This window comes from Gouania willdenowi, chromosome 9 (genome assembly GCF_900634775.1).
Source record: "Gouania willdenowi chromosome 9, fGouWil2.1, whole genome shotgun sequence".
In the NCBI taxonomy this organism is placed as follows: domain Eukaryota; kingdom Metazoa; phylum Chordata; class Actinopteri; order Blenniiformes; family Gobiesocidae; genus Gouania; species Gouania willdenowi.
This window is the reverse complement of record NC_041052.1, coordinates 9764342-9789120: the sequence shown is the minus strand read 5'-3', so window position 1 is coordinate 9789120 and position 24779 is coordinate 9764342. Positions and strand designations below refer to the sequence as shown.

The 24779-nt window shown below is 36.8% G+C and overlaps 1 protein-coding gene across 1 annotated transcript; it reads right to left on the bottom strand.

The window, feature by feature from the left end:
* Positions 1 to 1032: 1032 nt before the first annotated feature.
* Positions 1033 to 23846, bottom strand: LOC114470183 (kelch-like protein 20). Its single transcript, XM_028458198.1, has 8 exons — positions 23755 to 23846; positions 23047 to 23180; positions 22289 to 22472; positions 20272 to 20415; positions 11045 to 11178; positions 6178 to 6389; positions 3833 to 3939; positions 1033 to 1235 (listed from the first exon to the last, which is right to left on the bottom strand). The coding sequence occupies exons 1-8, from the start codon at positions 23775 to 23777 to the stop codon at positions 1178 to 1180; spliced, it is 996 nt and encodes a 331-aa protein (XP_028313999.1). The 5' UTR covers positions 23778 to 23846; the 3' UTR covers positions 1033 to 1177.
* Positions 23847 to 24779: the final 933 nt, after the last annotated feature.

Sequence of the window (24779 nt, the reverse complement as noted above, 5' to 3'; positions counted from 1 at the left end):
ATACTATTATCATTTTGTGTTTTTGGAGTCTTTTGTGTATTTTTCTATCTTTTGCTTTTTTTTGTGTGTGTGTGTGTCCTTTTTGTGTATTTTTGTTGAACTTATGTGTATTTTTGTCATTTTAGTAGTTTTGTCATTTTTTATAAATGTTTCTTTCCATTTGTGAGTTTTTGTTTTAATTTTTTATGTTTCTGGAGTTCATTTGTATACTATTATCATTTTGTGTTTTTGAAGTCTTGTGTATTTTGTTGTCCTTTTGTGTAATTTTCACTTTGTTTTTGGAATCATTGAGCGCATTTTGTTGATATTGTGTGTGGTTTACTGCCATTTTGTGTTTTTGTTGTCATTTTGTATATATTTTTCTTTCCTTTTGTGAGTTTTTGTCATCATTTTTCATGTTTCTTTAGTTAATTTGTAGACTTTAGTTATCGTGTTTTTTGAGTCATTTTTCTGCAGTTTTGTTGTCTTTTGGTGTAATTTTCTGTCACTTTGTGTGTTTTTGGAGTAAATTTTGTGCATTTTTGTCATCCTTTTGTGTAATTTTTGTTTTGTTTTGTTGTCGTTTCACGCGTTTTGGGATTCATTTTGTGCATTTGCTTTGGGGGGGCTGCACAAAAGTAGAGGGCCGCATGTTTCCTCTGGTCTTCTAGTTGCCCATGTCAGCTTTTCATAATCTCTCTTGCTAATCTTTGTCCCTCCATTTTGCAGCTAAACCATTAAATTCTCATCTCTTCAAAACCCACATCCCCTTGAACATCAAAGCTCATTGTAACGTCTATAATGCAATGCAGGGACTACATTAGATTCATATTTCAACACACAATCTAACCCACTCATGAGAAAAATGCTACCTCAATTGCTCTACCCACTGATTCATCCTCAGATAAAAGAGCTTTGTAAATTAGGGGGGAATTAAAAGACTCTTTAATGGCAACCTGCAAACCAAGGTTTTGGTTTGAGGTTTTTTACCTCACTGCTTGCACTCAATTTTTTTTTTAGGGAATCAGAGTTGCATCTACAGTATGTCTCAGTGTTGGTGTAAGTGCCTCAATTATGCAGTTGTATCTCAGCCTCGCATGTGATGCCACGTTGCACCCCGTAGCGTACATCCATTAGACTCTTCATCTTTTAACACTTGCGTCCTATTCTTCTAATTGTGGACGCTTGCTGTGGTGTTTCAGCACAGCACAGCCACTCGTCCTCCTGGATGGTTGCTCTTCATGCTTCCAAAGTGTCTAAAAACAGATGCAGAGGGAAACAGACTCAGACAGGAAAGCACTCTGATTCAGTGAGCAGCCTGCAGGCATCCATACAACATATAAGAGACTTGCAGGGGTTCACAGCATGAATCACATAAAGGATGTATTTGTCTTGCTGTACGCAGCAGTCTACCTTTATTTGCAGTTTTCTTTATGACTTGAAGAGTTATCGTGACACAGTATTGATCTCCCCTGTTCGTTATTATGTATTGCTATAATTAGTTAGTAATGAATCAGAATAGGGCATATTTTACCTCCACCAAGGAGGTTATATTTTCACTGTTGTTATTTATTTGTTTTTTTGTCTTTTAGCAGAATTATGTCAAAAGTACTAAACTAACCAAAGATAGCAATGGATTCCATGGGATTCAGATCAACATACTGATTCTAGATCAGTTTCAAAAATCGAAAAATCCCTATCTTTCATCATTGATGAAATTAAAATAATTCATATCTTGGTTTATAATTGACCAATCTGTCTGAAATTGGAGTTAATTATGTCCAAGTTTCACATGGATTGGATCTGGATTTCCCATCTAACTGCAATTTCTTTTTAAAAAAATAAAATGGGGGTGCCCACACATTGGGACCAACTCTATTGATGTTAATGGGGTTAGAAATGTCTTACAAGACTTTAAATCAGGGGTCACCAAGCTGTATGAAACTGCGAGTTACTTCAAAGGTACTGTATAATCCAAAGTGTTTCTTAAATACTCAAATGACTCAGTTCCACCGAGTAAAACAAACTACGTTGAATTACCTTTGAAATGATATATCACACGACTATGTTCTGATAAATTTAGAAATTACCGGAAAAAAGGGGGGAATCCCTGGGGCCCCTTTTCAAATTATACAAGACATAATCGTAATCTATGTTGAATTACCTTTGAAATGATATATCACATGCCTATGTTCCCATTAATTTGGAAATTACCGACAATGGGGGGTGGGCCCCCGGGCCCCATTTAAAAAGAAGGGCTCCGAGCATCTCATCAAATTAATTCATAGGGTATTCATACCAAACTGCATTCCGATCTAACTAGAACTAACGGAGGAGTAGTCGTTTGAAAAATAGGGCCCCCAGGGATCCCCTGGCACACCCGTGACACGAACGGGGTAATGGGCCATATTTATATATTGGTATGTACCAATGGTTCGGTACCACCAACCGTCGTAATATTTGACTCGCAAATAAATGAGAAATCGACTTTCGTTTTTTTTTTTTTTTCTTTTGGGGCCCCTTAGAAAAATATAGCGATGTAGATCAGTATTACATTTTATGGCAAATATTGGTCGATAATATTGCCCAGCTCTACATCTGATATGTTCCTGTCTCCTGCACAGTGTACAGCTGTTATGTTTGTATAGCAGGCGGTGTAAAAATAAGATGTTATTTATTGATTTTTATTTATTTATTTTAAGTTATACATAGATTTTATTTATCTTAATTAAATTTAAAAATGCTTCCACCATTTAATTATTTATTATATTTTTAAAACTCGTGAATGTAAGCTTTTTCTGTCCTTTGTAACCAGTGTTTGGAATAACGGCATTTTAAAAACCAGCGTTAGGTGACAGGGTAATCTCGCTAATTACTTTTTAAGCCGTTACGACGCCATTAACGTTACTGAACGTTAAATGCGGTGCGTTACATGCATTGACTGTGATTGGCTAAGACGGCGTCATGTTTCATGGTAGCCAATCAGAGTCAGTGTTTTTACACATGTGCCAGCACACACACACACACACACACACACACACACACACACACACACACACACACACACACACACACACACACACACACACACACACACACACACACACACACACACACACACACACAACCACTACAGATTGGATGAAGCAGCAGAGATGGCGAGCGTGGAGCAGTCTGATGAAAAGTTGTCATTTTTAAGGTGACGATACAAACACTACTTTAAATTAATCGTGGTCAAAGCCAAGAATGTGCATGTGAAGTGTACATTATATCCAGGAGCGAAGACTTTGTCCACATTCGTTGAAAGCAACTCAAATTTAATGAAGCACACGCATCTACAAAATCTGAATTCTTTGACATATAGCAATTTAAAAAAATTTTTTTTAACAGTAACACAAATAGTAACTTTCCTTGGTAATGAGTTACTTTTATTATAGAGTAATTCAATTACTAACTCAACTCAATTACTTTTTGGATCAAGTAGTGAGTAACTCTAACTAATTACTTTTTTTTTTTTTTAAATTAACGTTCCCAACACTGTAACACTAAAAGACAAATTTAGAATACAAAGTGAGTCATGAATAAAAGCTGGTATGTGCTGTTTTATATTCATAGACACTGGTAATCTAGATCCATATTCTGATATAGTGATGCTCGCCTTCTACAGTTTAATAAGTCACAGTGAAAGAAATGTCTTTCTTCTTTAGCCTATAAAGACATTACCGCTTTCCTGTTTCATGCTAACTTCATTATGAGGAAATGGAAACAAGAATATGTCCGAGCTTTAGGAACCGTGGGATTAATGTAATAACATTTTGCATTCGTGATGTCATCAAATTCGGTTTCCTATTACCTCCATGTGTTGCTTTCATGGTTGTAGACTTCTATTGTTTTTAAACTGGTGACACCATCTGATCCTCCAACAGCCATCAGTGTTCCAGAGAAGACGACCAGTGAAATCTGCAGAGGGATACGCAAAGAAGGACTATTTATTGGTTCTATTAAAGAAATATGGTGCATTTTATTAGTAAAACACTTCAAGGTAATAGGTACAGATGGTTGCTATAGTTTATTAGTATATGCATTAAACTTCTCAGTCATTTGTATTTTACCTTCAAAAAAACAGCAAAAATAAATAGTCATCAGATCAGATTTTTAGTACTTTGTTATTTTTAATATTTATTTTATTATATTTTTTCAAAACCTGAAAATAAAATGAAAATTTACCATTTACAGTTACTTATCAAATTATTAGGTTGATATTTGCAGTTATGCTGCTTGTGAAATATAGGAATGTTTCTTTTTTTTGGGGTTTTGCTGAAGATTATTTTTTTTTTTTTTCAAATGTTTTAAATGCCTTTAAGCACATACTGTCCCATAATATTATGTGCAGAAAGTGAAAAATTTTTTGTTATTTTTTTTAAAAACTAAAAATTACCTTTCTTTCTTGTCTTATTATTATTAGGTTGACATTCGCAGTCATGCTGCTTATGAAATATTGGAATTTCTTTTTTTTTTTAGTTTTTCTGATGATTCCATTTCATTTAAAATAAAAAATAAAAACAAATGTTTTAAATAATCTCAAGAATGTTTTATCCTATTAATAGCATATCATACATATACACATCTTAGCCATTGTCATTGCACATTAAAAGTTAAAAGTCCAATGTTTTAAAAACTGTTCCTGTAAAAGGTAAATTTCATTAACCCCGAAACATTTCTCAACCTACATATTCCTTCATATTTTTGATATAATTATGCACTTTAAAGCATTACGTGAATGCCTTAAGCCTTTAATATGCAGTGTCAAATGTTTTTCAAACTGAGTCAAGTCTGTTTAGAGAGTTAACCAATCATTACAACTGAATACATTAATTATTAGGTTCATGTTTTAAATTCTAATCACACTATCAAGTGTTTCAACACCAAATGCAATCAGGCCAAGCAAAAAACAGCTGAAGGATGAAGATGCAGCAGGCTTCTCATCAGTCATCTACTGGTAATTTGCACCTCTTGTACCAGTCCACCCAACCTGACGAGGAGCTTCAGGCGTTCTTTGTTCTATTCTAACACAACTGTTGTCCTGAGAGCCAATCAAGACAAGTGTGGTGCATGTGTTCACATGGGATTTGCTTGTCTATCAACCACCACATTATTAGCATTTGAAAGGCTGAGGCAAATTGGAGGGTGAGCAGCATTGTTGTGATATTATTTTTGTTTAACTTTTAATTCCTGCTATTAAAGCTCATTTTCTTGTTCTTTTTGGGTTTACCGTCAAGAGTTTAATGGGATCACACACAATAGATAAGCAAAGGAATTCTAAATCACACATTAACCCTTCTGCACTCCTTTCAATTTACATACACTTGTACACCACAAACTTATGATCTCATAAAAGTTCAATAAAATGTACTCCATTAATAATTTTTTTTTTTATTTTCCATTTTTCATCAGATCTTTTCAACTACTTCAGACATATCCATAGATATAAAATACTTTATAATTTCAAAACCATTTTTAGGCCAGGCTACTGAACTCAAAACGCCACTCACTTTGTTATTGTTGTTGTTGTTGTTGTTGTGTACACAAGTTAAAATCGCTACTCCTCTGTTATTTGTGAACAGATCGGGCTGAAATTTGGTGGCTATAATCTATGGATGTGTACGCATCGATGCTCGGAGCCCGATTTTTGATTTGGGGCCCAAAAGAAAAAAAAGTCGATTTCTCATTTATTTGCAAATCAAACATTACGACGATTGGTGGTACCGAATCATTGGCACATACCAATATATAATTAGGGCCCAATTACCTTGTATGTGTCATTGGGGTGCCAGGAGGGCCCCATTTTTCTAATGACTACTCCTCCGTTAAATCTCATTAAATCGAAATGCAGTTTGGTATGAATACTCTATGAATGAATATGATGAGACACTCAAAACTATTTTTTTTAAAATGGGGCCTGGGGGCCCACCCCCCATTTCCGGTAATTTCCAAATTGATGGGAACATTGTCGTGTGATATATAGTTTCAAAGGTAATTTAACATAGATTACGATTATGCCTCGCACAATCCCCACCCCTCTTTTTTTTTTTGCCAATTTCCATTAAAGTTGTTTTCTTATTTTTCAGTCAAAAAAAAAAAAAAAAAAAAAAAAAAAAATATATATATATATATATATATATATATATATATACTCACTTCGTTCCTCTTGTTCTGCATTCTCCTCACAGGGATCCACCTCATTGTCTCGGGGTCAAACCTTTCCACCGCACTGACCTCCAGGTTCAGCTCGTCTTTGCCCCCGGCCACATAGATGTGTCCCAGGTACGCGGCACAGCCGGCGTTCTCCCTGGGGCACAACATGTGGGCGCAGATCGACCAGGTGCCGTCTACAGGGCTGTATCGTTCCACTGGTAACCATCAGAGAAACAGATAGGTGAGAGGAGGTCTCACAGCTCAGTTATTACATGGTAACAACACATACTCAACAGGAAGAAAGGGATGTTCTAAAATATAAAAGATACAGATTATAGGCTGTATAGTCTCTGAACAAGCAGATCTTTCTTTGTCAGACTCCAAAGAACCCTACATCTGAAGGGAAATAGACAACAGGTTTAAAAAGTGTTTATTTAACTTTGTCACATTCAGCTCAGTCTTTCATTATTCGGTTTTCTACACATGTTTGAAAAATTACAATATCCATTTAGAGAGGCTAAAATGTATGATGCTACTGAATAAAACAACCATTGCTTGGACATTTGTACAATGTAAAACTGATAAATTATACAAAGTAAAACTAATAAATTATACAAAGTAAAGCCAATAAATTGTACAATGTAAAACTAATATATTGTATAAAGTAATACTTGGTAAATCTGGGTAAAACTTTGGTTTTAACAAGGGTTAGGGTCAGAGTTGGGGTCACTTATAATTGTAATTAATTACTATTATGATGTAATTATAATTGAAATCACAATTAAAAAAATATGTTGCTGTTGTTTATTGATTATTAATTTTAATTGAGTTTAAAAAAAATTGACTTTGTAATTGTAATTGGCATGAAAATTTTATAAAAAAAACTGTAATTTACAATGTAATTAAATGCAAAACTGGGGAATCGTTTTATAGTTCTATGGTTTACACATAGGGCTATGTAGTAAACCATTATTAAAATATGTTTCATATCAAGTTTACCCGTTAGTTCTCATTAGGAACATTGTACCATTTTAAAAAAAAAGAAGATATCTAGGGGTATATTGACGCCCACATCAAAATATTAATATCAATATTTTAATAGAGTAAGAAGCATAACAAGGTACCCAAGAGATGAGAAACAAATGTTTGATAATATTTTTTAGGGTATTTTACAGCTGAACTGACTAATTATTGGATAAGAGATGCTAACAGAAAGCTAACACAAGCAGAAGGTTATGTTTTATTGGTTTGTTTATTAAAGGCTCAGTAATTGTGATTAATTGTAATTGAACTTTAGTAATTGAGGTTGGAACTATAATTGATTTCAGTGGGAAAATAGTTAACGTAATTTTAATTGTAATTGAAAAAAATGCTGGTCAACGTAACCGTAATTAAGTTGTATTTGAACATGGATAATTGAAGACGTAATTGTATTTTAAAAATGTAATTGACTCCAACCCAGTATAAATCACAATATAGTCAACATGATTTCATTCCCATACAGGAAAGAAAGGTTCAAAATGTAAATAGAAATCTGGAAATAAGTGTAAAGGAATTTGTAAAGAAGATCCTATAAGACACACACCAACCATTAATAAAAACTGTCTATTTCTATTTATTTTCTATTATTGTCAGATTTCTGTTGAGATTTGTTCATATTTTTTCATTTTCATTAATTTTTTATTTCGAAATAAATAAATGTAAAAAATATAATATAAAAATCTAATAGTTAAATATATCCCAATAGTTAAGACAATTGATACTGTGTTGTAATTAACGATGTCCCATAATACAAATTTTTCATTTCTGATATGATACCGATATTGCAGCCTTACGTATTGGCCAATACCGATATTAATCCGATACGATATCAGCATGAATCATACATACTTATTTTGTAGTGTAGAATGTTAGAAAAGGTGACGTTACTCAAACAGAGAACAATAGTCAGCAACAGTAGATATGAGAAAAACTGACCCATTTATTATTAGCCAATTGGTTACATACATTTTAACCTTCAACATATTATCTACAGTATTCTACAATTGAAAAAAAATGAAAATTTGAATCCAATATTGGTTTTCAGGCTGATATCGAACCGATATATCCAATATCAGATTGGGACACCCTAGTTCTAATTATTAGTATGATTTAAAACAGCTATTCCATAATAAGACCAGAAAGTAAATGATTCATGAGGAACCCCAGTCCTGCCAGCTCTTGGAATTCATGAAGTTGGGGTATATGGGAGAGCGTTTATAAATGAAGTTAATAACCACCAGTAGGAATAATTAGCATAAATTAGACATTTAAAGTGATTATGCCTTAAAGTGCTTATATCTTGATAAGAAAATGTAAGACTTAGGGTCAGGGATAGTAAATATTTTAGTATATTCTAGGAGTGGAAAATTGTCACTTTTCCAAGTTTTGGGCTGGGCAAATGTCTGATAGTCAAAACATCCCACACATTCCCTCTGTTGTGGAATGTGGTGATAACATCCATTCATCCATTTCTTGACCCGCTTGCCCCTTTTTTCAGGGTCCCGGGGGTCTGCTGGTGCCTATCCCTAGCTCTCTTTCGCCTTTATTTATTGCCATATATGTTTACACATGAATAAATATTGTTCTCTGCATTTCACCCATCCCAGAGGAGCAGTTAGGGGTTGAGGGACTTGCTCAGCATACCACAGTGATGGCCCGGCTGAGATTTGAACCGGTGGGCGGGGTATACCTGGACAGGGCACCAGGTGGTGATAACAGCCTAAAGGTATTCAGGTGTATGGGTTAATGGTTTCAATTTGTTTAAAGTCCCATGTCATGCTATTTTTCACTCATCTCCATTTGTTCTAAGAATTCCAAAAACATAGTATTTGAGCTTTATTTTCCCAAACACGCCTGTTTTCCAGAGTTTTAGCCTCTGAAAAGTCACTTCCTGAGCAACTTTACACAAACAGGCTGATTTGTGGCCTATTTATGCATATTCATGAGTAGGCGTGTCTATAGACGGGACACTGACTTCCTCCTCCCTGCACGGTGACGTAGGGCCAGAGGACGGCCCGCCCTCCTCCAACCTACTCCATAGCTGAGCTCATGCTGCTTTATAAACACGAGGCAGAGCGTGGGGGCGGGGCGTTCGCCGGTACATACATAGACTAGAAAATACACACGCTGAAATGCTCACCTTTGTGGGCGTGTCTGTTTACATGTCAATCACGGCAGAGAGCTTCCCGGAGGCGCAGCTTCTCCAGCTCAGTGCCGCGTCATATTCGTCATCAAAGTGGGAACGCGTCATCAAATTGGAGCAGTGGTGTTTGGGCTCACCCTAAGAAAGGAACAAATCACCCTCTAACTAACGATTGAGGGAATCAATGATAAAAATACTTTGGGCATGTGTATGAAGCCCTAATAGCACTTTTATGATGTTTAAAGCACAAAAAAGTTGATTTAGCGTAACATGGGCCTTTTAACATGCCCAATGAGAGCTGGGGATAGGCACCAGCTGACCCCCAGGACCCTGAGAAAAGGGGAAAACGGGTCAAGAAATGGATGGATTGATGGAATTTGTTAACATTAACCCACACTAACAATCTTACATAATGCTGCATGTGAATTAACATATGAAAAGTACTTTTCGTGTTAGTTTCAAAGTATTAACTCTCTAGGATAAAGGTGAAGTATCTCCAGGCATAGTGTGTCTGAACTTCAGTTGCCTTCACTTGTTTTTCAGGCTTTTTCCAAAGTTGGCTAAAAATACCTTACAACAATAACAATGTATTTTTATCCTAATATATCCTTTTCATTTACTGTAAAATGATGACGATAAATATGAACTACAAAGGTCACACAGGTTGTGGGAATTTAACTAATGTATGCTTCTCACAGGCTGAAATAGTGACAACGTGCACTTTAAACATAACCCTACGTTTAGCATGGTCAGAGAGATGAAAATTGTGATTGTGAGCTTATGTTTCCATGTGTTTCCATGTCGTGCTGAAGTCCTTTTACATGTGTAAAGCTAAAACTGGCAAGAAACCAGTCGACCATAACAGTGAACATTTTCAACAGCAGTAAAATTCCAGTATATGTAAAAATTCACACCACCAATACTATCTTATTTGGTAACATATACTTGAAGTTTTATTCATAAGGCTGACAATACGCTGTCATTATCTGTCATTAGTATTAATATGGTGTCATGAAGGCTGTCATTAAGTGTTGTTTGCTAAATTATGACACCTTTGGAGCCATGTTGGCATTTTTGGGGTTAGGTGGAGGAATCTAGTGGGACTAGGGTTAAGGTTAGGGTAACATATGACACTTATTGACAGCCTTCAAGACACTTTATTCATGCTAATGACAGGTGTCAAGTCATAATTATGACAGCTTAATGTCAGCAGTATGTATAAAACTTCAAGTGTTACCACTTATTATATATTGTATATATTATATAATATAACATAATATAATATATTGTAAAACTATACAATATTTATACAACAAAAAAGTTGTGGTAAGATTGGAAATGTAATGATCATAATTGGAATTTGGTAATTGTTCAAAATAATTTGGTCCAAGTAATAAATGCATCAATAAAAAAAAAAATGGAATTAAAATGACCTGCTGCCTTTTTACTAATATTACATTACTAATTACACTGGAATATAATTACACTGGAATATAATTACACTGGAATATAATTACACTGGAATATAATTACACTGGAATATAATTCCACATGCTAAATTGATAATATTTTCCCTTAATTCTGTGTAATATTGGCATCATTTTTATGATTATGACTTAACTTTCTGTAAAATATTAAAATTAATTGGTTTTATTTTGTTGCCAAATGTCTAATTTCGTTTCTCACCTGAGTTCAGAACTGCATCCCCATCGTTTCCCCCCATCACGTACAGGAAACCCCCCAGCACTGCAGCCACTGCTCGGGTTCGTCTTGTCAGCATTGGTGCCTGTTTGCTCCATGTGTTCAGCTTTGGATCATATCTACAAACAAACAAACACAGCTTTAATCAGAACATTCTGGATTTGTTTCTTTAACACTATCCACTGACTCAACTCAAATGTTTCATTATATTGAAATCTATTTAAATTAAATATTTGATTCATAAACAGAGTCAAATATATGTAATGCAAGCATGAAGTGCAGCAGGACATGTATATGGAGGTCAATGTGCATTTATGTTATTCAATGAAAAACCCCAAAAACTTTAAACATAAGGCATCAAAAGAAAAAAAAGTGACAAAAAGCATTTGAACACTTCTTTTTAATGAAGTCATCTTTTTAGAATTGTGGCCATTCTATTGATAGGACATACCAAACAATATCGCTGCAATAATAATAATAAAGATAAAATAAGAAAATATTTTTAATTAAAAAAACATTACTTCAATCAAAAATCCTTTTAAATGAGTGTTTAAATACAAACAAATATTTGACAGCTAAAAACAAATTAGCATTTGAACAGTTTTTACTTTTTAGTTTTTTTAAAAAATTTAAATTTGCTAATTGATTATAAATATTTTTCAATGAAGTGATCTTTTTTGTTTTTGGGTCAAATTATGGGCAGGACATTTGTGTCTTTATTATCCAATCCCCCAAAGTACTTATTTATTTATTTTTTAAAAAAACAAAACATTGTTAAAGTTTGTTACGTGTTTCCTCTATGGCCGGTCTCCCTCCTTCCCCTTTCTGAGTGGCTGTAGCACACCTGATTGCTGTTGGCAATCAAGGTGAGGGAGATTATTTAGGATGGCAGGAGAGAGGAGCAGGAAGAGCAGAGTTGAGCACTGAGCCACACACACACTGCAGGACAGAGGTATAGTGAGGTTTGGTTGTTGCTTGGTTGGTTGTTGCTTGGTTGGTTGTGGTCTTGTCTTGTTGGTTGTTTTGTTGAGTGGTTTGAAACCTTTTTCTATTTAAGTAGTAATTATTTAACTCAGGCATGTTTAGATTGCTGGGCTTTGTTATTTTAGTTTGGCTATAGTCGCCGGTAGTCCTGTTTTCCGGGTTTTCTTTTTTGGTTTAATAGTTAGTTTTGGTTGAGGTAGCTTAGCCAGGGTGGGGCCTGGTCCGATGGCCCATGGAGCGGTTAGCCAGGTTCTTAACCCCTCTTTTCCTTATTTTGGCCGGCGCCTGTAGCCTTTTTGGTTTGTTGATTTATGTTTTGACTCATTAATGTTTTTATTTACAATAAACTTGCCAACTCGAACCCTTTTGTCTGTGTCCTTTTGTATATGTTAGTGGTCTCCCTTCATCAAGCCACATTTTCTTGAGGAGACCGTAACATATATGGGGGCTTGTCTAAAAATAAAATAGGCTTTGTTTAAGCACTTGGGTATTGATATTTTGCTTATCAGTACAGATTAGTGGCTTTTGCGTGTGATTTTTGGTAAACTGTGTCAGTTGTAGTTCTGGTTTTGATATCTTTCTTTAAACTGGAGAGTTTTGGTAACCACTCTTCTGATACTTTGCTTGTTTACCTTTTGTTATGCATGCTTTGCCTACCTTGTGAGACCTTTTGCTCTGTGTGGTTTCATATTTTTTGTATACTTGTGTATTTATGGACACAGGTTTTGTGTTTTTCTGGAGTTTTTTGTGTGTGTGTGTGTGCTTTATGCAATCTCTGCTCTCGCTAGGGTTTTGTATGTGTTTCCCATTGCATACTGGCTAAATTATCTTTGATTGGCGGCATTTGAAGACTTGTTCTTACTTGCGAAACTTTTTTCTTATTGAAATGGAGTTTAATATTGATGAGTTTGTGGCTCATCCAAGCCTTGAAGTGTTAAACCGTTGTAAAAAAGAACATTTGTTTACAATTGCAGATCGTTTTGGTGTTACGGTTTCGAAACAGAGTAAGAAGCACGTGCTAAAGGCTGATATACTTGCCTCTCTGTTTGAAAAGGGGGCGTTGGAATCCGACCCAGCTGTTTCAGCCCCAGGTACATCTACTATCCAGCCTGTGTCGGAGGACTTGCTTCGCCTTAAAGAACTAGAGCTCGAAATGCGCCGCTTAGAGATAAAAGAAAAAGAATTGGATATTGAAAAGGAAATAAAAGAGAAAACTTTGAAATTTGAATTTGAGTTTCGCAAAATGGAGTTTGATTTAAAGCAATCAGCCTTTATGACCTCTTCTCCTGGTTTAGACAGAGTTGACTTTGATTTGAATAAATGTATTCGCTTAGTCCCTCAATTTAACGACAGAGATGTTGATCGTTATTTTGTGATGTTTGAACGTGTTGCCAATACGCTTAAATGGCCTAAGAATGTGTGGACCTTGCTATTGCAATCAGTATTTACGGGTAAGGCTCAGGATGCTTACGCCTCCTTGTCTCCTGACGACTGCCCCGATTACGATAAAGTGAAATGTGCTGTTCTGCGTGCTCATGAGCTTGTGCCGGAGGCTTACCGTCAAAAATTTCGTGGGCTTAAGAAAGAAGAAAGTCAAACTTACTGTGAATTTGGTCGGGTGAAAGAGTCTCTGTTTGATCGCTGGTGTCAATCGCAACGCGTAAATGATATTCAGAAGATGAGAGAATTGATTCTTTTGGAAGAATTCAGAAATTGTCTTCCCGAGCGTATTGTCACTTATGTAAATGAACAAAAAGCAACCACAATCTCTGATGCGGCTGTGCTCGCAGATGAGTACGTCCTTACTCATAGGTCTAACTTTGGAAAGTTGACTTCGCCCTCTGAACGTGGGGATGGCGCAGCTGAATCTTTTACCTCTCAGGTAAAACAGAACTCGCAGGGAGAGCCTAAAAGCTGTAACAAAGAACCTGTCGATGTTAGGAATGAAATTGTATGTTTCTATTGTAAAAAGCGGGGCCACACAATGAACCGGTGTTTTGCTTTGAATAAAAGGAACACGTCAAAAGTGGTCAATCTGATGGAAACAGAGGTTTTATCCTGTGAACAGCATTTAACCAGTCCAGAGAAGGCTAAGCAGGACCTTAACGTGTACGCTCCCTTCATTATGAAAGGTTTGGTCTCAGTAACTAATGCAGGGCCGAATGTCTCGATTAACATCTTGAGAGATAGTGCTGCTTCACAATCTGTTCTTCTACAGGGTGTTTTACCACTATCAGAAAAATCAACAACTAGCTCCAGTGCATTAGTTAGGGGGTTTGGAATGCAGTTTGTGTCGCTTCCGCTCCATAGCATATATCTGGAGTCAGCACTAGTTAAGGGACAGGTAGTAGTGGGTGTAGCACCTCAATTTCCCATAGCTGGGGTGTCCCTTATTTTGGGTAATGACTTGGCGGGAGGTAAAGTTCTTTTAAATCCTGAGGTTGTTGCTGTTCCTATTTCAGAGCACCCAGAGGAGTTGGAGCAGAAATTCCCTGATGTGTTTCCAGTTTGTGTTGTCACACGAGCTATGTCTGAAAAACGAGGAAAACAGGACTCTAGTAATGGTTGCAATATAGATCTAGCTGACAGCTTTATGATGGATGTTGATGTTGTAACCCCTTCATTGAGAGCCTCCCCTGTTCCTCCACACTCTGTGGTTGCTCCTGCGGCCCCGGTTGTCGAACCGCTTGCGGACGAGGACCTTACCATTAAAGTTTGTATGTCTCGTGAGCATCTTATTTCCGAACAAAAGAACGACTCGACACTTTCTGTTATTTTTGATGCCGTTGTGTCTGAGTCTGAAGCTGAACAGTTGTCAACCTGTTATTTTGTAAAACATGGGATGCTGGTGCGTAAGTGGACACCGCCGCATGCATCCATAGATGATGATTGGAGTGCTCTGACACAGATTGTGATTCCTAAAGCGTACCGGAAAGAGGTTTTAACGTTGGCACATGATAATCCGCTTGCTGGTCACTTAGGAGTGAATAAAACCTATGACCGCATCTTGCGGTGGTTCTTCTGGCCCGGATTAAAACGCGATGTGCGGCAACATTGTAAAACATGCCATGTGTGTCAAGTATGTGGCAAACCCAATCAGACTATTCCGAGGTACCCATTGTATCCGATTCCGGTTGTTGGTGAACCGTTTGAACGTGTCATAGTGGACTGTGTTGGGCCTTTTCCACGCACAAAAGCTGGTAATAAGTTTCTTTTGACAATTATGTGCTCGACGACCCGCTTTCCTGAGGCTATCCCCATGCGCAAAATTACTGCTCCGGCTGTAGCAAAAGCACTGGTGAAATTCTTCTCTCTGTTTGGATTACCTAGAGTGATTCAAACTGATCAGGGCTCCAATTTCATGTCAAGAGTTTTTGCACAAGTTTTGAAACAACTCGATATTGTCCACCATTATTCGAGCGCATACCATCCCGAAAGCCAAGGAGCTTTGGAGCGTTTCCATTCCACGTTGAAGAGTATGCTTCGTACGTATTGTCTCGAAGCTAATAAGGACTGGGATGAGGGCGTTCATCTCCTTCTCTTTGCAGTTCGTGAGGTCGCGCAGGAGTCTTTGGGGTTTAGTCCAGCTGATCTGGTTTTTGCGCACACTGTGCGGGGTCCTCTAAAACTTTTGCGAGATAAGTGGTTGGGTGGTAGCGATCCGCAAAATCTTTGCGATTATGTTTCTAATTTTCGCTTTAAACTTCACCGTGCATGTGAGTTAGCAAAACAAAACATGTCTACTGCACAACAAAAGATGAAATTATGGTTTGATAAAGACACCAAAAGCAGATGCTTCAGGCCCGGTGATAAAGTGTTGATACTGCTTCCTGTCCCCGGTTCAGCTTTGCAAGCCTGTTACAGTGGTCCCTATGTCATTAAGGAAAAGAAAAGTGACCGGGATTACATCGTTGCAACCCCAGATCGCAAACGACGTAGCAGATTGTGTCACATTAACATGCTAAAACCTTACTTTGACAGGGAGTCTTCTCACCCGACCCCTGTCGGCGACGTTTGTGACAGCATGTTGGTAATGTCTAGTGCTGAAGCTACTGGTAGGGCCCAGGTGACAGAGGTGCTGTCCGGTGCTGAAATTCCAGAGGCGCTGCCTGCGGGGGCTGCATCTGACCTCGAGGATGTTGTTGGGCCGTCTCTTGCTGTTGTGCAGGGTCGGCTAAAAAATTCTGAAATATTATCCAAACTTGATGAATGCTTTGGACATCTTACTGAGACTCAATGTGAGGATGTGGTTCAGTTAATAAAGTCTAATATCTCCTTATTTTCTGATGTACCAAAAAAGACTAACATTCTTGAGCACGATATTGATGTAGGAGATTCTTCTCCAATTAAGCAGCACGCTTACAGAGTAAATCCGGATAAACGTGCTCGGTTACAAAAACAGGTTGATTACATGCTGGAGAATGGCATTGCAGAAAGGAGCTCCAGCTCATGGAGTTCGCCTTGTCTCCTGGCTATGAAATCTGATGCCTCTGACCGTTTTTGTACTGACTTTCGCAAAGTCAACAGTGTCACTAAGCCTGATTGCTATCCACTGCCTCGAATTGACGATTGTGTGGATCACGTTGGTAGTGCTAACTATGTGACCAAACTGGATCTTTTAAAAGGTTATTGGCAGGTGCCTTTAACCTCTCGAGCAAAAGAAATCTCTGCATTTGTGACTCCAGATGCCTTTTTACAGTACACGGTTATGCCATTTGGCGTACGGAATGCCCCGGCAACCTTTCAGCGTTTGGTTAACATCATCTTGTGTGGTTTACCTGGTTGTGAGGCCTATCTAGATGACATTGTGGTGTACTCAAGTTCTTGGGAAGATCATGTCAAGCAGCTTGGGGCAGTGTTTGCACGGCTAAAGGATGCCAATCTCACGCTTAACCTGGCGAAGTGTGAATTTGGTCAAGCAACTGTCACATATTTGGGGAAGGTTGTAGGTCAGGGGCAGGTAAAGCCGGTTGACACAAAGGTTGAGGCAATCATGTCTTTCCCTGCACCCATGTCCCGGCGCCAGCTTCGTCGATTCCTAGGCATGGCGGGTTACTATCGAAGTTTTTGTAGAAACTTCTCCGCTATTGCCGCTCCGCTCACTGACCTCCTTAGCCCTAAACGCCGATTCCACTGGTCAGATGATTGTCAACACGCATTTGACTGCGTGAAAGCGTTGCTATCCCATGCCCCTGTCTTGGCTGCCCCTGCATTTGATCGTCCTTTTAAACTTGCTGTTGATGCCAGTGAGGCGGGAGCCGGTGCTGTCCTCCTTCAGGATGACGATGGGGGTCTTGAACACCCCGTCTCTTACTTCTCAAGGAAGTTTAACACTCACCAGCGTGTTTACTCCACAATTGAGAAAGAGGCTCTCGCATTAGTGTTGGCTTTAAATCACTTTGAAGTATACGTCGGTTCATCCCTTTGTCCCATTATCGTATACACTGACCACAATCCTTTGGTTTTCATTAATCAAATGCGCAACTCTAATCAGAGAATTATGCGCTGGTCTCTTTTGTTGCAGTCATTTAATTTGGAGATAAGACATATTAAGGGGGTGAAAAATGTACTGGCTGATGCCTTATCTCGTTCATGTTGAATGTACTTTTGGGCGAGCGTACATCCAACATCTTAGGGTGGGGGTGTTACGTGTTTCCTCTATGGCCGGTCTCCCTCCTTCCCCTTTCTGAGTGGCTGTAGCACACCTGATTGCTGTTGGCAATCAAGGTGAGGGAGATTATTTAGGATGGCAGGAGAGAGGAGCAGGAAGAGCAGAGTTGAGCACTGAGCCACACACACACTGCAGGACAGAGGTATAGTGAGGTTTGGTTGTTGCTTGGTTGGTTGTTGCTTGGTTGGTTGTGGTCTTGTCTTGTTGGTTGTTTTGTTGAGTGGTTTGAAACCTTTTTCTATTTAAGTAGTAATTATTTAACTCAGGCATGTTTAGATTGCTGGGCTTTGTTATTTTAGTTTGGCTATAGTCGCCGGTAGTCCTGTTTTCCGGGTTTTCTTTTTTGGTTTAATAGTTAGTTTTGGTTGAGGTAGCTTAGCCAGGGTGGGGCCTGGTCCGATGGCCCATGGAGCGGTTAGCCAGGTTCTTAACCCCTCTTTTCCTTATTTTGGCCGGCGCCTGTAGCCTTTTTGGTTTGTTGATTTATGTTTTGACTCATTAATGTTTTTATTTACAATAAACTTGCCAACTCGAACCCTTTTGTCTGTGTCCTTTTGTATATGTTAGTGGTCTCCCTTCATCAAGCCACATTTTCTTGAGGAGACCGTAACAAGTTATATCAAAGGCTTAATAATAATGCATTGGATTTTATATAGCGCTTTAACATAAACACTCAAAGAATTAAGGCATTTATCTTTTACTCCACACTTAGTGGTGGTAAGCTACAATTGTAGCCACAGCTGCCCTGGGGCAGAATGACAGAGACCACCACCATACTCACTCACTCATTCATACTAGGCAATGTGGCTGAACAATGACAGATACCACGGGGGTGACTGTCCCCCACTGTGGCACCTGGAATTCTCAGTGGTCTCCATAACTACTAACCAGGCTCAGACCTGCTTAGCTTCCGAGATCTAACAAGATCGGGCAATGACCGGCTGGTGTGGCCACTATGGCCATATAGCTTGAGGTACCGCAACAGCAAACAGAAATAAAGACTTTATAGTGTTTATTAAAGCAAAGTTCTTAAAACATAGCAACAGAATCAAAACAAGGGACTGGAGACTCCGAACAAAAGTAGGGAGGAAACTGGGACAACCGGCGTTTACCATTAAATTACAAAAATGTACAAAACACTGAATCTATACAAAATAACATAAAAGCCCAAACTAAAATAAACTCACACATCAACTGGGGAGCAGAAGAAATGTCTGCTATGGTTGATGGTGTTGGGCCTCCTTCCTTCAGCTCCTCTCAGCCTTTTTATAATCAGGTGGTGATTAATGATCTGAATCAGGTGTGTTAGGTAAGAGGGAGGAAGGGCAGGCTGAGAGCGAGGAGAAGGAGGCACCAGCCATATTTATTTTTACGAAAAAAAAAGTTTTAAATAGGGATGTAACGATTAATCGTAAGGCAGTTAAAAATCGATTCATAGGTATCACGGTTGAAATCGATTTTCTGAAAATTGAATTGCAGTACTTGAGCCAGTATTAGCTGCAGTACTTGAGCCAGCTAATACTTTCTTTCTGCCCCCCTTCTAATCTTAAATATGTTAATAAATGATTCATTACCCCTTAAGCACCGAAAGAATATCTGTAATATTACTTGAATATCTGTAAAAGTCACGTTTTTTTATTAGCTCTGTCTGCTAGCATAGCATCTCTTCTTCACTGTAAGATATCTGCATGCCAACCAACCACTGTGTTACCAGCGCCCTCTGCTGGTCCAAACAAATATGACGTAAATCAGTGCAATGACGGTTTTTTTTTTTTTTTTAAGTCCAATTGTTAAGGCACAAAATACATTTTCAGTTGCACTTTTAAAAGAAAAAGAACTATTATGCAGTTTTGCATTGTTTATTATAGAACCAGAATTTAAACTAATAGGCTTCATTTTCATTTGTATTATTCCTTTATTTATTTCATTCAAGATTTATTTTTAGTTAAATTGCATTGTTTTGAATAGTTTATCAAGGGATTCTTTTGACAATGAAAAATAAAAGGAAAATAGTACTGTATTTTCTAGTTTTTTTCCCCCCAAAAAAAATTTGTCTACAGTCCCATTTTGTAAAATAAATTGTGAGAGAATCGTATCGTGAACCCAGTATCGTGAATCGAATCATATCGGGAGTTGAGTGAATCGTTACATCCCTAGTTTTAAATCAAAGAAAAGTGTTCAAATGCAATTTTTGTGTCAAATATATGTTTTTCTTTGATTTAGAAGATTTAATTCTAAATTAAATGCAGTTTTTTGATCGGAAATTTTCATTTTTGTTTGAATCAACTTTTAAAAAAAATTAATAATAAAGACACAAATCTATATCTCATAGACACACGTTTTTATATACATTATGCAGTTTTTTTTTTTTAAAGTAAGCATTACACCCGTAAAGTCCAGTCATATCACACATTTAAAGCATTAGAAAACTACAGGTTTTTATTATTATTATTATTATTATTATTATTATTATTATTATTATTATTATTCATTAGGCAATGCTATAAATAAATACTGCTCTTTGGCCAAGCTAAAATTGAACCATGTGTCATCATACCTCTCCATGGTACTAATGGATGAAATGCCGTCATGTCCTCCAATGGCGTACAGATATTGATCCACTGTCACGAGACACACCCCAGTACGAGGACTGCTCAGGGGTGCTACGTCAGTGCTCCAGCTGTCTGTTTCTGGGCTGTACCTGCAATGACCAAGGTTATACAGTATGAGCCAAGTGGAGAGTCTCAGTGATAAAAAAAAATAATGATAATTATTGGGTGGAATTAAATGAAGTTCTTCTTACAGATAATCTAACATGTTTGCTCAGCGTCATGCAAAAATACATTTGAAAGCTGGAGAATATTTTGGAGCAAATGTCTCTCACAGAGACTTTCCTGGGATTTTCATAAACCTTAAAATAAATCTTAATATTAAGTTAAAATTGGGACAAATTCTCATCAGAGTAGAATATTCAACCATAGATCCAGAATTATAGATGGTTGATCCATCCTCTACTGTTCCTTCCATGCTTGGAATAGTTATCAAAGGGTCAGATTGATGGTGAGGACACAAGTACAAAGATTATTTCTGTGGGAACTGCAAACAGAGCCAGAATTTTTATTTTATTTTATTTATTTATTTATTTTTTTACTTTGTCTGCTCATGCTGTCCAAGGTCAACACTAAAAGAAGTACAATATTTTAAAGACAGCAACGCATGTTTATGTTATTGCAATTAAATAAATGATTCTATTGCATAATTGTGACCATCACTAACTCTAACCCTAAGCATATATATATATACATACATATATATACATACATATATATACATACATATATATATACATACATATATATATATATATATACATACATATATACATATATACATACATATATATATATATATATATATATATATATATATATATATATATATATATATATATTAATTTGAAAAGGTATAACAAACGTGAAATACACCCTTTGTAATCACTGTACATGTTTTCTCTTAATTTAATATTAAAATTAACAATAAATTTCGCCTTGGGCATCAAAAAGGCTAGGCTCTGTGTGTGTGTGTGTGTGTGTGTGTGTGTGTGTGTGTGTGTGTGCGTGTGTGTGTGTGTGTGTGTGTGTGTGATAATGTACACTAATACACTGCCAGCTTGAAAGGATGAAGAAGAGTCTATAAAGATTGGATTTCAGGAATCATCTCATTATAATCTGGGTTTTATTTACTCTCGTAAATCCAATTTCTGCCTTAATAGTGACCCCTGCTGTTCTATAAGGCCAACAACAACAAAATGCGTTGTGTGTAAGAAAATGATGAGGGGATCATTCAAATTAAGTAAATCTATTTTGAAAAAAAACGTTTTCTTTAAAAGCCTTTGTAACAATATGATTATTACCTATTCATTTATAGAATTTATTGATTATTTAAAAGGGACAATGTACATTAATCGTCTGGTGTCCCTGGCCAGAATTTAAAACCAACCCAAAATGTAAACGATATTAAACTACAGAGTGAATACAATATGATAAAGGAGAACAAGTATGAGAAATAACAATATTAATTAATTTGTGTAACTCAATTCTTTCTTTATTTGAACCTATATTTTAGAATATACAACAACTTTTCTCGAATATCAACAAAAATCAACCCCAGGAAACTAAATTTTATTGTTTATATCTGTTAAAAAAATATTTGGCTAATAATATTGAAATCAAATAACTAGAATCATTACGTTTTAAATATGACTTATTTTAAAAAAGGTCGTGCAAATCTTTCATGTTTGTCAAACATAATTTCTGGACCACATTGTGTAAATTCAACTTAATTTTGTTGCATTAGGTCTACTTCAACATACTAATTTTTACCAACTTAAAATAACGATAAGTTCACAAAATCTTAAAAAAAGATTGGAAAATGTTCTCCATTTTTTTTGTCTCTATTTGTAATTATTAACCAGGTGTTTGTTTGTTGTCCCTGACGTAGTTCCTCTCCTGCAGACAATAAACTTCAAGTATAGTTATAGTATGTGTAACACTTTTAGACCCATTATTTCTTACCTCTCCACACTGTTGTAACATCTAATATTGTCTTCGCCTCCCACTGTGTAGATCTTTCCACCCAGTGTTCCCACTGCCACGCCACCTCGAGGCCTGACCATGCGTGCAGCCGTCCTCCATTCATTGTATTCAGTGAGGAACTGCTCCACCAAACAGCTGGGATCATCTGGACTCCATCCTCCAACTATATATATATATATATATATATATATATATATATATATATATATATATATATACCAATAAAAAACAATGCAATACAAAACAATGCATCAGCCTTGTAATCTCTCCACATTTTTCAATTATCATTACATCTTCAATGTTCCATGTTCACTTAAAACTCAGTAAAATAAAAATTCTTATTTTTCCCCTGAAAGTCAACTATAATTATGTAATAAAGAACCCAAATGTAACCGTCCTCCTGTGTTAGCATCTCTTGTGATAAAGGGTCAGTTTTGACCTATGTCATATATATATATAATTTTTTTTTAATTCATTTATTTATTTATTATTATTATTATTATTATTATTATTATTATTATTATTATTATTATTATTATTATTATTATTATTATTCAAATTATAATTTATCTACTCATTTATTTTATTTTTTATCAATTTTCTGGCAGCCCTTTGAATAACTCGTGAAATGTACACCCTTGCATGCAACAAAAATACTCTTTTTACAACCTGAAGAAGTGTTTAAAGGAGCTTATAGAATTCCCAGCTCTAAATCTGATGCAGAAGCTCACACTGACCCATAAACATGGAGCTCTCACTGTCATCTTTGGATGAAGGGGGGATAGACGCCGTTTTGGGACGATGCTTGGAAAGTCCTGCTTTGGTGTCTTTGATCAACATGAGGCGGCTCTCGGGCTCCTCCACCGATGCCCTGTGGTCGAAAGGATGAGATTTAGATCTACTTTATAAGATTTTGTCCAATAAATATTTGTAACAAGTCAAATAAAAGTGTAGAAGGTGTAGTAAGTTTTATTTGTTCAGCAGTTTTTAATAATTCACAATACCTCAGGGTGTGAATTCTACAATTTTTGTCAAACTATCTACTCTTTTATAGCAAAACAACATTCATACACGGACCACAGACAAAAAGTGAAGTTTAAACATTTATCACTATACTATGTCTAATGCTTGAGTAACAAAAGAGAAATCTTGATGGAAGAAAGAAATAGATTACAAAAACATAATAAATGGAAAAACATACATACTGTACATATGTAAGAATAAACACGAAGCACCAAAAAAAAAAAAAAAAAAATTCAACAAAACTTTTTTCTGAGTTGATTTTCTCTGGGTTTATTGATTTCCTCGCATGGTCAAAAATCAAGTCATGTTTATGGAACCTCTAAAATAAGATGTGTGTTACTGAGATTTTCAGTCTCTGTGATACAACTATTATTGTACAAATTGTCTATTGAAAGTTAATGGATGAATGAAAATGCTCTTACCCTTGCTCATTAAAAATCCCCATGGTTGAACTTCTCAAGACTTTTCTTTGAGTTGGAAACTTGTTGTGACACAGCTCTCTGGCCTCCTGTGCTTTGTCAGTAGACACACTGGGTTCCCCCGCAGTCTGTTCCCCTAAATACTGGCTGTCAGTGTTCACGGCTGTTCATGAAGGACATGCGGGGGATCGCTCCAAGAAAAACCTCCACCCCTTGGTAACACAGCAGACTCCCACCCTACTTACTGCCTTAGATGATTCATTCCACCTTTCCCACAGCTTGAAACCCAAGTCGATTCTCATTCTCACACAAGTCTAAGCTTCTATAGACAACTGTCATTCCAGTGGAATTGATGACGTGTATTTAATTTGGTCTCAAGCTGAGACTCTTGCTTCTTGTTCTGCTCTGTGGAAATGTTTAAGCCTTTTGTAGGACATTTACAAACACGTCATACTACTTTATCAGTGGTTTCCAACTTTCTCCACAGTCCTTACCCCTTCAGACATTTAACGTGAAATCATGTAACCCCTACTCCTGTACACTTCATTTCTTGGGGGTTCTGGTTCTGTCTTTTGTTTTAATGTTTGCCAAAGCTGAAAATTCCTGGGCATCTAGTACGTTTGGCTAGCACAATGTAATGTAGCATATTTGCATTTTTTTGACGAGATTAATTTTCTGTCACCCCTATAGGGTAGTCTTGCAGAGGCCAATGTGTAATTTGTGGCAATGCATAGAGGCTCCTGACTGCTGTCTATCTTTACTATAGTTTCCAATTTTGTCACGCTGTTTTAAATTTCGATTCACATACCCCCTATCACAATTTGCGTACCACACTTTGGGGACCATGGGTTCTACATTAATAACTAAAGGTGGGACGATATATTGTACTACAAGATTTCACAATATTAAAACGTTACAAGATGTATTGTCGAGGATACGAGTGGTCTTGTGATGGGGGGAAGGGTGGTCAGATAAAAAAAACATACAATCTACTACACACTAGGGGTTGAACGACTTCATCATTTTAA